This window comes from Nyctibius grandis, chromosome Z, assembly GCF_013368605.1.
Source record: "Nyctibius grandis isolate bNycGra1 chromosome Z, bNycGra1.pri, whole genome shotgun sequence".
Classification (NCBI taxonomy): Eukaryota; Metazoa; Chordata; class Aves; order Nyctibiiformes; family Nyctibiidae; genus Nyctibius; species Nyctibius grandis.
Window position 1 is genome coordinate 27,264,954 of NC_090695.1, and position 13,507 is coordinate 27,278,460.

Below are 13,507 nucleotides of genomic sequence, written 5' to 3' on the forward strand. Positions count from 1 at the left end.
AAAGCAGGCTACATTCCAAATTTGTACATCGTATTGATTTGAATCAGGAAATACAAATTATCACTTTGTTTGATAGGCAAATTCCATATGCAACAATTGGTCAATGGAATTCAGAATAATCAGATTTGTTACATGTATTGGAATTGGTTGTTTCTACCTTTAAGAACAAAGAAAACTGTCCCCATGATTGCAGAGCTATTGGCACACATTATCATCAAAGGACGGATGCGATGTCGGGAGCTTGTGGCCAGAGATCCTGCATCACTAACCGTTCCTATTGCAGCTCAATATTTTGAGTGGTGTATGGCCAATACCTTTGTTTTGCAAACAGCCATGGAGAATTTCTCAGGACAGGTTGTTTACCACTCGCCCTCCCATCCTGTTATAAAATTGAGTGCAGAACTTCCAATTGCCATGAGAGTGTTGTGCGCAGACACTCCTGTGGATGGAATTACCATTTTTATGGATGGATCTGGAAAAACAGGCAAGGTGGGCCTTGTCTGGTATTCTGACGGCAAGTGGGAATCTATAGTAGTACAACAAAAGGGTTCACCTCAGGTGGTAGAATTACGAGCTGTATTAGAAGTATTTCAGAATTTTCCCATTCCCTGTAATTTGGTTACTGATTCAGCATATGTAGCTGGCATTATAAAGCAATTGGATAGATCTGTTATAGAGCATACACGTAATCAGTGTGTTTTTGAATTGCTGCGAGCTCTGTGGCAAGAAATTCAAATCCGAACTGCATTGTTTTATGTTCTACATGTAAGAAGTCATACTAATTTGCCTGGGATTATTGCAGAAGGCAATGCTCGAGTGGACTCTTTGGTTTCTGACCCCACAAATTCTACTACAATGACTGTACAGGTGCCGGACATTAAACAGCAGGCACGTATGTCACATGAGTTTTTTCATCAAGGACATCAGGCACTGCGACGACAATTTCATTTGTCACACAGTGATGCTCGGAATATCGTGGCCATGTGTCCTGATTGTCAGCAACTGCCGCAGCCTACGCCGATACAAGGAACCAGTCCTCGAGGACTGCAGGCCTTGGACATTTGGCAAACAGATGTAACTCACATTGCTGAATTTGGCAGGTTAAAATATGTTCATGTAACGATTGACACTTTTTCTTCTTTGATTATAGCTACAGCGCAAACAGGCGAATCCAGCAAACACGTTCAACGACACAGGTGTTCTGCTATTGCGGCCCTGAGCATTCCACAGATGATTAAAATGGACAATGGCCCAGGCTATGTGGCATGCGCCACACAGGACTTTTTCCAGCTGTGGGGTATAACACATGTAACGGGCGTCCCACATTCACCAACGGGACAAGCTATTGTGGAGCGCATGAATCAAACTCTGAAACACCTTTTACAAAAACAAAAAGGGGGAGAGCCAGGGCTATCTCCTCCTGACAGGTTGTGTGAAGCGCTTTATGTACTAAACTTTTTACACTTGCCACAGGACTACTCTGTACCTCCAGTGGTAAAACATGGTGCAGGGTTAAAGGGAGGTATGGAGGCTTTTCAGAAAGAACAGGAACAAGCCAAAGTGATGGTAAAAAATGGGGTGACTGGTGTGTGGGAAGGTCCAATGAAATTAATAATGTTGGGTCGAGGGTATGCATGTGTCTTTACAGATACAGGAGCCAAATGGGTACCAGCTAAGTGGGTGAAGCTGTGGCTACAAAAACAACCTGAACTACAGGAGCCAGCTCAGGATCTGCCTCGGAACACTGACCTCTCGAGAGATCCAGTGCCCTGACTGCGGGAAGTGTGAAAAAAGGTTTGTGTGGGAGGTATAGAAAAGGGAGCAAAAGGCGCAGTCATGATGAAGCAAGGGGTTGTTTTTTCTGTGTTTTTTCTGCTTTGGATCCTGGACCTGACAAAAGGTCATCAACCGATAGTCCTTCCACCTACACCATGGAAGGGTAGTCACAACGTTTGGGTGACTCTGATGCGGAGCCTGAACCTGACATAGTTTTGTGCCTCCTTAGCTCAGCCTGAACAACCCTTTCATACATGTCTAGTGGGGGTCCCCTTAAAGGGATCTGAAAGCAAAAATTACCAAAGGGTCTATTCCTAATTTGTGGGGATAGGGCTTGGCCAAAGTTGCCCAGTAAGAAACTGGGAGGTCCGTGTACCATAGGTAAATTAAGTCTACTAATGCCTATGTGAAAAGTCATACTAACCATACTAACCTACATAAGGCCAGGTAAAAAAGAAGTGTCACTAACATAGGGATAGAATGTAACAATGCTGACCAAGGGTTAACACAATTGTGAAATTTAGCTTGCTAGGTTGCAAAAAGAGCTAACCAAACTTCTAGAATTTTAGGAACATTAGCCAATGATGTAGATAGTATCCGACATGCTACCTTACAAAATAGAGCTGCTATAGACTTTTTATTATTAGTGCACGGTCATGGATGTCAGGATTTTGATGGGATGTGTTGCATGGATCTGAATGATCATTCCAAGTCAATTCATAAGCAGATCAAAGAGCTCATGGATAACACGCAGAAAATACGGGAACAGCATGGGTTCCTGGATGGCTGGTCGGATTGATTAAAATGCTATTGATGGGATTGTTCATGATTTGTATTATCATGCTTGTATTACCGTGTTTATTCTCCTGCTTGCAAAGGGCCCTGCAGCGGATGATAAACACGGCCTTTCTGGCTCAAGAAAAGAAAGGGGGAATTGTAGAGGGGTTTTTGGAGGAGAATGGTCATGTAATGAGCCAGAAGTATGAGAGTATGGAGTGAGGGCCTAGCTGCGTGACAAGATTCATGTAGCTAGTGTCAACAAGCCGACCTTCGAGAGATGAGGAAAAACAGTAGCTGAGCAAACAAGAATTGAGGGAGTAGCCGGTGGGAGCCGAACACGGAGGAGAAGAAACAAGAACTGATGGAGCCAATTAAGAAAAGACCAGTGGCAGAGCAGTGACCAATCAACACATCAAAGAAGAGTATGTTTAGTAATATTAACCAGTAGCAATGCACATGCTTACAGCCAGGGAAAGTACAAAATGTATAAAAGGGACAGCTTATGCTTAATAAAGCGTCTTCACTTTGATTCACATTGGATTTTGTGGAGGCGTGTTCCTTCTCCTCAGATCCTCTGGCAACAAATAGTAACTCACTAAACAACAAACACAGAGCTGCCCTTTCAGGCATGTTGGTTGGACCAGTTAACTCCAGTCACATTTCCTGGCAACACAGAGCTGAAAAGCCTGCTCATATCTACTGACACTCACTGTTCACTGCATCGAGTGACCCACTTGCATAGCTCATAGGAGGACACAATCTGAAATCTCAGTCTTGCTCAATGCCACAAACCCATGCAGCAGTTTCCCAGACTACTTCTTCCTGTCCATGCAAAGTTACATAGACACCTTACACAAAAGACATGAAATCTGAGTGAAATCATAGAAGAAAGTAAGGAAGGTGATGGAGGGGGTAGATTAAATGACTCAACAAAGCGTTTACTGAAGAAGGCAGCTTGAAGGTGCTGCACAACTACATATGTTGGGAAAAAACAAGGAAGTAGATATGCCTGCTGCTACTGTGAGGGCCCTTGCTTATCCTTCTGGAGAAGTCTATTACCACAATGGGCATTAGCACACATACTAAAGGACAGCAGTCAGGTAATTGCTATTGAAATAGTACCACATAGCACCCTCAGGAAACACCTTCCTTGCTCTTGAATTGTTCCCAACCATTTTTCTTCAATAGCCAACCAAAAATGACAGTGAAGAAGAGTTGATGGTTATTTTGCCTCCACTCCATCTGCCAATCATTACCAGTCAAGCTGGCAACCAAGGCGCCAGATGCCAGAAGTATACTAGATAATTCAGTCTCAACTAATAGGGATGAAAATTGTCACAGAATATCCTTTCTCGTCTTCTTCATAATGATGTGATCAGAGATGAGCAAGAGAATATACAGGATATACCAGGATTAGGGTAGCAATAAACATTCTATGGTAGTGTGGTGCAGTAGAAGAGCTGAAAACAAAAATACTCTTGGTCTTCCAGAGAAACCATCAGTGTCTTTCAGAGTACCCACCACATGTGGAACGTACACTGAAGAACAGGATAGACTTTTAGCAGCTATGTGCTCAGCAATGTCTGCTGCATACATGCAGCAATGGTAAACCATAGTTTACATGAAGAACTACAAAAGCTGCTGAAAGTTGCCTTAGCCATTTGTCCAACACCTAGCAGAGCAAAGTTATTGCTTACATAAAACAGGAGAGTTGTCCAGCACAGTCTGTTTCTTCTTTCAGTGAAGAAAAGTACAGCAAATAAAGAGCTCTCAGGCCTGGACATAAACTAAAGTGCTGCAATCCTGTTAAAGTAATGGTTGAGAATCACCACAAATCAAGGAATATAAACATTTGTGCACTGTGGAAAAGATATTATTTCACAAGGTTGCAGTTATTAGATTGGTTTTCAAAAACAAGACAGCTACATCAGCACCTGAACTTTTGTCAACCTTCTGCAAACCAAACTGCACAGCGTACATGTGTGTCCCACCAACACCAAGAGTGTAATTTTTTTCATTACTGGTTAGATCAATGTTAATATTAATGCATTTCTGTTGGGTGATAAACGGTGGTAATGTTTTGACAAGAGAGGTCCTAGTTTGGACACAGACTAGGTAACAAGTTAGTCTTGCTGGTCTGTCTAAATGAATTAGGATTCTATAAAGGTTTCTCCAAAGGCTTAATGGCATAAAGCATCACCATAAAATTCAGATATGCTCTTACAAGATTTTGCCTGAAAAAATTAGCTGAAGGAATTTCAGATCCCTCACTCATATTCTGGCATTGACTCTGTATTCACACCCTGCTTCCCCACATTTAGGCTCAAAAGCACATCCTTCAAGATCAGGCATACCTTTCACAGAGACTGTTGCTAGTTACACAAACTATTGATAAAGATATTCCAGTATTCTGCACATGTGCAGTATCAGCAAACATAGAAAACTCAAAAGAGAATCTTAAGGGCTGTTGTGACTGATGTAATCAACACCAGAACTCCTGCAAAATAATGATTCATTTAAATTCAACAGAAATCCCTCCCACAGCCATTCAACTGTTCCTACAAAAACATCCTACACTGTGCAGTGCATTGAACAGTTGTTTTCTCTACAAAGTTACTTCAAGTCTTTGAGGAAGAGACAGTTGTTTTATTATAAAATCATACAGTTTATAGCTTATCTGCTCAAGTCAATCCCCTGGATGTTAACGCAACAAAAACACTATGCAAAGCACTTAAACAGATTACCTAGTCAGCAGCTCTACTAAAATTCCTCTACGAAAACAGGTACCTTTGGCATGTTTGACAGAGTCAAAAGCTTCTCATCTCTTTTCATCTTGATTAAAAAAGTAGCTTTAAATGCTGGTTCATCAAAGCACGGAAAAGCAGACCTTGCTGCCAGAGGCTCAAACTGAGTTGCTGCAAACCACCTAATAGGAAGAGTAGAGAAAAGCAAATTAAGAATTATGAAAAGGATAAATGCCAATTTATTTATGACAGAACAGTCATTTTCCCCCCAAACCTTATGACAGCTTGTTATAGGGCAAGCTTTCTGAATGGTAGATACAGGGTTCTAGTCAGAATAAATGTTTCATTAACAAAAAGTTTTTTTTAAAACTCCAAAAAATGTATTTCTTTGGGGACTAATCTGCTTAGCTGTTTTTTGCTTTCTTAACAAAGAAGAATACACCTGGAATAACACAATTACAGAACCATCACCAAAATATAAGCCAGCCAGTTTCCAGTTAAGAGGAAACAAAAAGGAGATTGAAAAACTAAATTAGTGATCATGCCGACTAAATTAAAGTTTTGAAACCTCAGCAGCAGATGGGACTACAAGGAAGCTTTTCCATTTAATTGTCATGCCTCCTCCTGCAGATGCTCCCACAGTTCATCTAACTGTATGCCTGCTCCCTTTGCTGGCAGTAGATAGATTCTGTGTAAATTCATGCACTGTCTTGTCTCTAATCCAACAGCTAGTCATATCACAAGAGAACTCAGAAGTCTACGTTCCTTCTCCACTATTTTGATACTAACTAGCTGCAGAAATTACAGCTTTTCCTAGAGAGCATCTCTGACTTGTATTCTGCTCCTGCAAGACAAGCCTCGGAGCTCAACAAGAAGTTTGCAAATTTAAGTCTTGTATTTACTTAAGGTGAACAGTGGAGAGAACAGCAGTTCACATGACTTTTTTTTTTTTTTTAAACCTCCTGACAAGCTACCCACAAGTTTTTCAGATTTCTCTTTTCTTCTGCACCATGACTCCAACACTGTTGGACCTACAACTTTTCTGAGGAGGCACACTATTGACAATTTGTAAGATTAATCTCTATGCCTGCTTTCAGCTTCTTACTTATCTCTTCCCCCTCCCTGACAATCTTGAAGTTGGTGAAGTAAGTTTCTTTTTCTTTTTTTCCTTCACCTCAATTATTTTACAGAAGAAAAGCAAACAATAAAGAACCATTCTGCATGAAAATATAAATAAGGCCCATTTTTTTTTTGTAATTTGCATCTGGCAGAAGTGAGTTATTTTGTCATTTGGCAATTTTAATGTTTTTGTGGCAGTATAAAAAAATCTTCAAAAGAAAATAGAACTTGAAAAGAAAAAAAAAGAAAAGAAAATATAGGAAAAGACATTTTCTTGCAAAAGCAGCTTGGTAGCTTGAGTTTTATACAGAAAATGCAGTTAACAACAGAGGTTGGCAAAGTAGCCTGCATTTGTAAAACCACTGACACTAAGCATATAGAGACAAAGCCCCTGGAAATAGAAGAGGCAGGCAAGGCAATGGAAATTATTATATCAGCAAAGAGTTATCTGAAATGGATTTACTGAAAAGCATACAAGTTATAGCATGTCCTATATCCTGTTTCTGAACAAAAGCAAGTAGTACTGGACTGAAGGGGGACAAAAACTCAAGAACTTAACTGACAGATCATCTTTTTGCTCTGTGAAGACTTACACTTTGTCTTTCTACTACAGTAAATACAAGGAGAAAACAAAGCTTCGGCTACAACCGAATAGGAAAAAAACATGGAAATTCAAAAAAAGGCTAATAATTCAAGTGATTTTTGCCTTCTACACTTACTGTATTCTCACTCCCAGTTACTTCATGGTAATGCATGTATCTAATGTTTGTAATCAGCTACTTAGCTCTATTTCATTTAGCCTTGTGGTCGTGTCTTCTGATGCAATCTACACCCTTTGTGATTCTTTATTATCCAACGCATTCCGCCACAGAAAGACAACTTGTGGTATTTTTGTTATAATGATGGAATCCTGAAGCCTATCGGCAGTCTCCCAAGTGGCAACAGATTTTCTCTAATGATCATGCATACACTAAAAGAGCCCTTTCATAAGAGGCCTATCAACAGCACTTTACCTGAGGGATCTGAACAGTCATCTATGTTTGCACCTCAGTAAAACACACCCACGTTTATCAGAGATGCAGGCAAACTGAAACAGATCAGCAATCCTTTAACCCAAATTTATTTATTGAAATTCTTGATCTCTTAAAGAAAGCCCCTTAGATGACCTCATGTGAGGACCAACAGGAACACATGGGAGTAAAGAAGAGAGAGTCCCTGCCTTAGCTCAGTTGCTGACCAGTTCAAGAACCCACTTAATGTTCCACAGTTCATATGAATGCACCAGGTTTTGCATGTATTTGAAAACAACTGTTGCAGCTAACAATTTTGTACACTTCAGCACTATGTCATAGACCCACTCGGATCTAGATAAAGGGAGTTTTAAAGGCAAACTGTGAGCAAACTTCAGAAAATAAATTAGTTTTTGTTTAAATGTCTGTTGTTAATGCTTAGAGGCCTGCTGAATCTGAAACAAAATACCCTGGGTTTTTGTTTAGAGAATAGAATAGAAACACATCTTTCTTATGTTATGCAGCTTCTTAACAGTCTATGAAATCATCTTTACACTGAGCATCTTGTTTTGTTTATTTTTTTAAAGATGAGCTATCATTGAGGGACTTAAATAATTCGAACATTAGCAGCATACAGTTATCATATCTCACTGGAGAGAGAAAAATTATGACCAAGTTTGGCACACTTCTGTTTTATTCTTCAAGGAGTCCCACTGAAAAAGTTTGCAACAGCTCAATGAAGGGCCTTGTTTTAAGTAACTGAAAATAAATACAATCTCAGCATGATCTTCTTTCCAGAGAATAATTTAAAGTCTATATTGTCAATTTGTAAAAGGTTGGGTTGGTGGTGCTAATTCTAAGTTCTGCTTTCCCCTTTCAGTAAACAAAATCTACTTATTAATATTTTGGGAATATCCATACGAACTCTTCATTGTGGCAAAGATATGTAAGACTCATAATATTGCTTTTTCCTGCTTTTTCCTTCACATTCCAGTTAACTTTTTTTTTTAAGCTTCATATCTTAGCATGTCTTAGCACAAGCTGGGGTAAGTGTTTTATGTCTTTATTTAGCAGTTGTTTTGTGGGCCCTTCAAAACTACTTTCCTCTCAGCTGGTCCTGGACTGACCCATACTGCTCTTTCTGTCTTTGTTTATTGCACCGCTCTGTGTCTAGAAAACCTGCAGAGACAATTACGTGCCCACAAAGGCATGAACACTCTTAAGTACATGACCAATGTAAGGCCCATTTGAAGCAGGTGGTCATGGGTGGCGATTTCATTCATCTTCTTGGTAAAATGTGCTGATTTACCCTTTTTAAAAATGAATGTGATGTTTCCCTTTTCTCCAGTCACTGGGAACTTCGCCTGACTGCCATGACTTTTCAAATGTGATTGAGAGTGGCTTGGCAACTACATCCGCCAGCTCCCTTAGGACTGTGGGATGTATCATCTCACTGGGTCCCATGGACTTGTGTATGTTCGAGTTCCTCACATGGTCTTGAACCTCATCTTCCCCCATGATGGTGGGACTTCCCCCAGTCCCTGCTTTGAGACTCAGGGAATTGAGAGATGTGGGAAGAATTTCCAAAGACAGAAACTAAAAATTAAACAAACAAAAAGCCACACTACAGCTATCTACAACTACTAATACTGCACTACATTTAACTGATGAAGAGGCTGCCTTGACCTAATGAACTCATTCATGAAAGACATTTTTCAGGCAGATTAATCAGGAGATTAAAGATCGATTTTGCTTAATAGGAATCAATTGTACAAAACATCCAATAGAAGAAGCAACCCTTGTTATCTTTATTATCAAAGCACAATCTAGATGTGACAGAAGAGAGAAGCTGCATTTGTGGGCATACCTTTGCTTAGAATTCTCATCCTTGAAAGAAATTTTGTAAAAGCCATAATAGGTATCTGATAAATTAGATGAATATTCTATGTTGACAGTATAATTGTGTCCTACAAGGAGAGCCTCAGGAGCCATGACTGCAATCTGGTCATGCAATGGATATTCCAGGAATTCAACTGGCTTTGCTTGATGCCCTTCTGCTGAAGTAATGGTTGCCTTGGTGATATTAAGTCCTGAGCTGTGAAGTACGATCTTCCAAGTTACCTGGATGATGTTAACCACTATCTTTACAGAGCCTGCAAATTTCAGAGTAGTTAGGTTTGGCTGCAAGACAAGATCATAATGCAGTGGTACAACATCAGGAGGAAGCCTAATTTTTGCCCATGGAAACATTTTTCCATTGGTTGCCAAAGGGTATATTAGTTCCATTGTATGATTTTTTTTATGGCAGCCTTCTTTGGTAAAGGTACACTTGGGAAGAAGATAAATCGCCATTATTAATGAAACCGCGATCACAAGAACAACTGTGCAAACCACCATGGCCCTCGTAGAGGGCATCGAACACGATCCATTTGCATTTTGTCTATAGACAGACATGTTATTCCGGAGACCCGAGCTTCTGTTCATGAAGGACATCCCCAGTAATTTTGCTGATGACTCATAATCCTCTTCATCATTATCCATTTCTTGCTCTCCAAGGCCACGCACCAGAAGCCGGGAGCTCCTTGGTTCATATTCTAATTCATCAGGCTCCAGGGGATGTAAACAAGGATCTTTTGCCAAGTCAACCACATCGGGCTCTTCTTCAAACATACTGTTTTCAATCATATTCCTGGGTAACTGAATTCGATCTGAAAAAGAAAAGACCGTATGTTACATGATAAACAAAAAGCATGATTATAAAACCTCGAAGATAGTTTGCTGCATTACAGAATGGGAAACACTTCCACAGCATATACAATCAACAGCTCTTCAATCTTCTCTCTCAGGTTTATTTCCAGAAAACATTTCTGTGCTTTTCTGCCTACTGTAATTTTTCATTCAGGATATTCAAAAGGATGCTTCCGTTGCACATACTCAATCACGTCTTGCACCATAACTGGGGATCAGCTATATCGCTGCACAGCACTCCCAGTTCATTGATGTCAGTGTCTTGGCTACATTTCCTCTACCCCAGTAAACTATATTTGTATTCAACTAAATTAGTTAAGATGAAATATTCTTTATGTTGCAGGGTAAAGCACAGGCAGCCAATATAGCTCTACAGGTGTTTCTAAATATGCTAGTTACTGAGTTCTTTAATAGGGGAGAAAATCTGCCAGTGTGCTGGCAGCTACCCAAATAAAATATCCACTCGACATTTTTAAACTTCATTTTTCACACACACCCCGAAAAAGATAAAAAATATTTCTCACATAAAAATGCAGTATAAAAATCACAGTTTCAGTTGACATCTTCATTTAAGATCTAGCTCATTCAACCCTTGAAACAATCCATACAGACAAGAAGTTAAATCAGTGCCAATCAGACTGTTTGTATCCATAAATTTTGTCCTTAATAGATAACAGATCACTGAACATAAAAGAAGAACTTAAATTCATACCAAATTTTAAAAGCATACTCTCATATTCTACATGCAGTTACATTTTAATAACTTCTGGTCATGTCTATAACTGTTTATGTAAAAGGTTATCTTTCAGCTAACCTGCTCAGAGGAAAGTTGAAAAAATTAAAAACACTGTTGGAAAGAAGACATGGAAACCCAAAAGGAGCTAACTTAGGAGCAAGGAACTTCTTTTCATCTTGTATTTAGTCCAAAACACTATAAGCAACATAGAAAGGATGTTGATTGGCTTTTGTTAGGACACCACAGAGTTGTCTAGAGAACAAAACAACTCAAATGGAAAAGCCGTCTACATGGAGATTTCTCTCCCCAAAAGACCCAAAAATTCCATTACTAACCTTTTAGGGCCTTGAAATTACAGTTACTCTGAATTACTCCCCTGTCACAGCTTCTATCTCAGGGCCTAGACAAACTTTTGTCCAGCTGCAAGGCTTCAGAAATGAAACTAGGCTCTTTCAGGCATGAAGGGCTACTGCTAACCGAACAATAATCACATCATGCCTCTATTGTCCACATTCTATGTTTTCAGAATGAGAAGGATACATTTTTCTTTGGATTTAAACATACTGAAAAGTAGGTTGACTTTTATTAATTTCTGACAAGAATGTACATTTTGCCAATCTATATACAGCCTAGAATATCAGTGTTCCTATAATACATTATTGATTTTATCTATGTTGCTAAGCTACCATCCAATAATTTAGAATATTATTATACAGAAATAAATTATATTAATAATTCCAGGAATATAACTATATATAGCTGCCTGATAGGGCTTAAAATGTTGAAACAGACTAATGGAAGATATTGGCAAAGTGAAAATTAATGGTTTGGTAGTAGCCTTCTTCTTCCTTTTTCTTTTTAAAGTCAGGTTTCTATATGGCGGAAATTCTCAAAGGTGAAAAGAAAACATCGTAAGAAAAAGATGGCAAGAATCTTTTCAAACCAGATATACCAGACTCCTCAACATTTGCTCTAAAATGTGTCAAGACTTTCCGTTTTAAGTCCACAAACTCAGAAAACTGTAGCTTTAGCAGCAGTAACACTGAAAAGGATGGAGCAAGAATTCTTATTCTAGCCCATGTTCTACCATGCATTTTTCTTTGTGTGATATCTGTGTATTAAACCTCTAATGATACTTGCCTGATATTTCAGAGTTAGACTGACTAACTCTTCAGATACCTTCAGATCAAATACTAGCTTCATAAATTGGCACTTTGCACCTCAAACAAAAAACTACTGCATTACTTTAAAAACGATCAACCTTGAACATTTCTTTGCAAAGGCCTTAAAATAAGAAAAAAAAGAAAATAAAAAATCCTACCCCACAAAAGTCAGTAAGAGGAAGGTACACTAGTCAATCTGAGCAAGCCAAATGGAGATGGATGAAAGCAGGGAGTCTACTGGAATTTGGATCTACCTGCTCACCCTTTGCTCCATTGTGAACATACTGCCCTGACTAGGAATAGGATCACAGGGTCACAGGATACTTGAGGTTGGAAATTACTTCAGGCGGTCATCTACTCCAACCTCCAGGCAAAAGCAGCTTCTAAAAGTTTCTGTCCTTATGGCATTTCCCAGTACAGTGTTCATGTTCCAGCCTTCAGGCTGTGGTTGCAGTTCAGTGGTCCAGCACCATGGCCTCTGTATTGGAGCATGTGCACTCATATATCAGATTGGAGTCCTCACAGACTAAAGAAAGAGGATAGAAAGCCAAGTTACAAGTAAAAACACATAGACCAACTAGTGGGAAAAAAAAGGTGAAAAGATTTTTCCACTAAACAAAAGTATTGTGCAACGGAAGCTCTTTTACAATTCCTCTATCCAAGAAGAGTTTATCAAGAACTCACTAAACTACCCCTAGCAGAGATTCTTGTTGATTACTCCCTCAGCTGGTTGTTTTTCAGATCTGCTGGCTAGCTTCAGTAAAATTTGAAAACAGACTCAAGACCAAATTTCTTCAAGTCCCAATGCAGTCCGACCCCAAAACAACCAGCTGCTGGTTGAAGACACCCAAATCAATATCTGCTATGTAGAAAAGGCAGGTATTAAGACTCACATCTTAACCACTCCAAAAGGTAGCAGCCAATCAGTACACAGCTCCAACCCCAGCCATGGCATGTGCTGCTGCATAGCCAGCAAAAGAGGTAGAAGACAGAGGAGGCACTGCAGAGGGAAGGAGGAGAAAGATAAAGAGCTTAAATCTAGCAGAAAGTAGGCTTCATCAGCTCTGCTGCTCATAGAACAGTTTGCTTTTTGAAGAGCTTACTCTAATAAAGTTTCTTCTAAAGCCTTAATATTTTCAAAGTTGCATGCAGGCACTAATAACTCTTTTAGTCAAAAAGAATTACAAAAAATCTCAAACTGAAACTAAAATAGAAAAGCTGAAACAAAAGTTAGTTTCAAGACAATTACAGTTTTAATACCTAAGAGGCATTCACTTCTAGGGAAAAAAAAGTTAAAACCAATTTCTACGGAAGTATTTGCAAAAATTGGAAGCTACTAAAGTCTGGGTTGTTCTGTAGTGCTGAAGATCTCTAAGATCAGAACTTTGCTGAAGATCAAGGGCAAGTACATCACCAGACTACTATTCTCTA

General features: G+C 39.3%; 1 protein-coding gene across 6 annotated transcripts in view; it reads right to left on the reverse strand.

Moving 5' to 3' along the window:
* The window catches only part of LNPEP (leucyl and cystinyl aminopeptidase), a 71,898-nt gene that overhangs the window by 37,685 nt on the left and 20,706 nt on the right, over window positions 1-13,507 (reverse strand). For 2 of the 6 annotated variants that reach the window (XM_068422146.1, XM_068422143.1), the window contains exons 2-4: window positions 12,970-13,076; window positions 9,297-10,137; window positions 5,344-5,482 (exon numbers count right to left, since the gene is read on the reverse strand). In XM_068422146.1, coding sequence (XP_068278247.1) covers window positions 5,344-5,482; window positions 9,297-10,114 — 957 coding nt within the window. In that variant the 5' untranslated portion in view covers window positions 10,115-10,137; window positions 12,970-13,076. Of the gene's footprint in view, window positions 1-5,343; window positions 5,483-9,296; window positions 10,138-12,330; window positions 12,603-12,969; window positions 13,077-13,507 lie in introns of all 6 variants that reach the window. The other 4 variants (XM_068422142.1, XM_068422148.1, XM_068422145.1 and 1 more) reach the window with 3 other exon arrangements.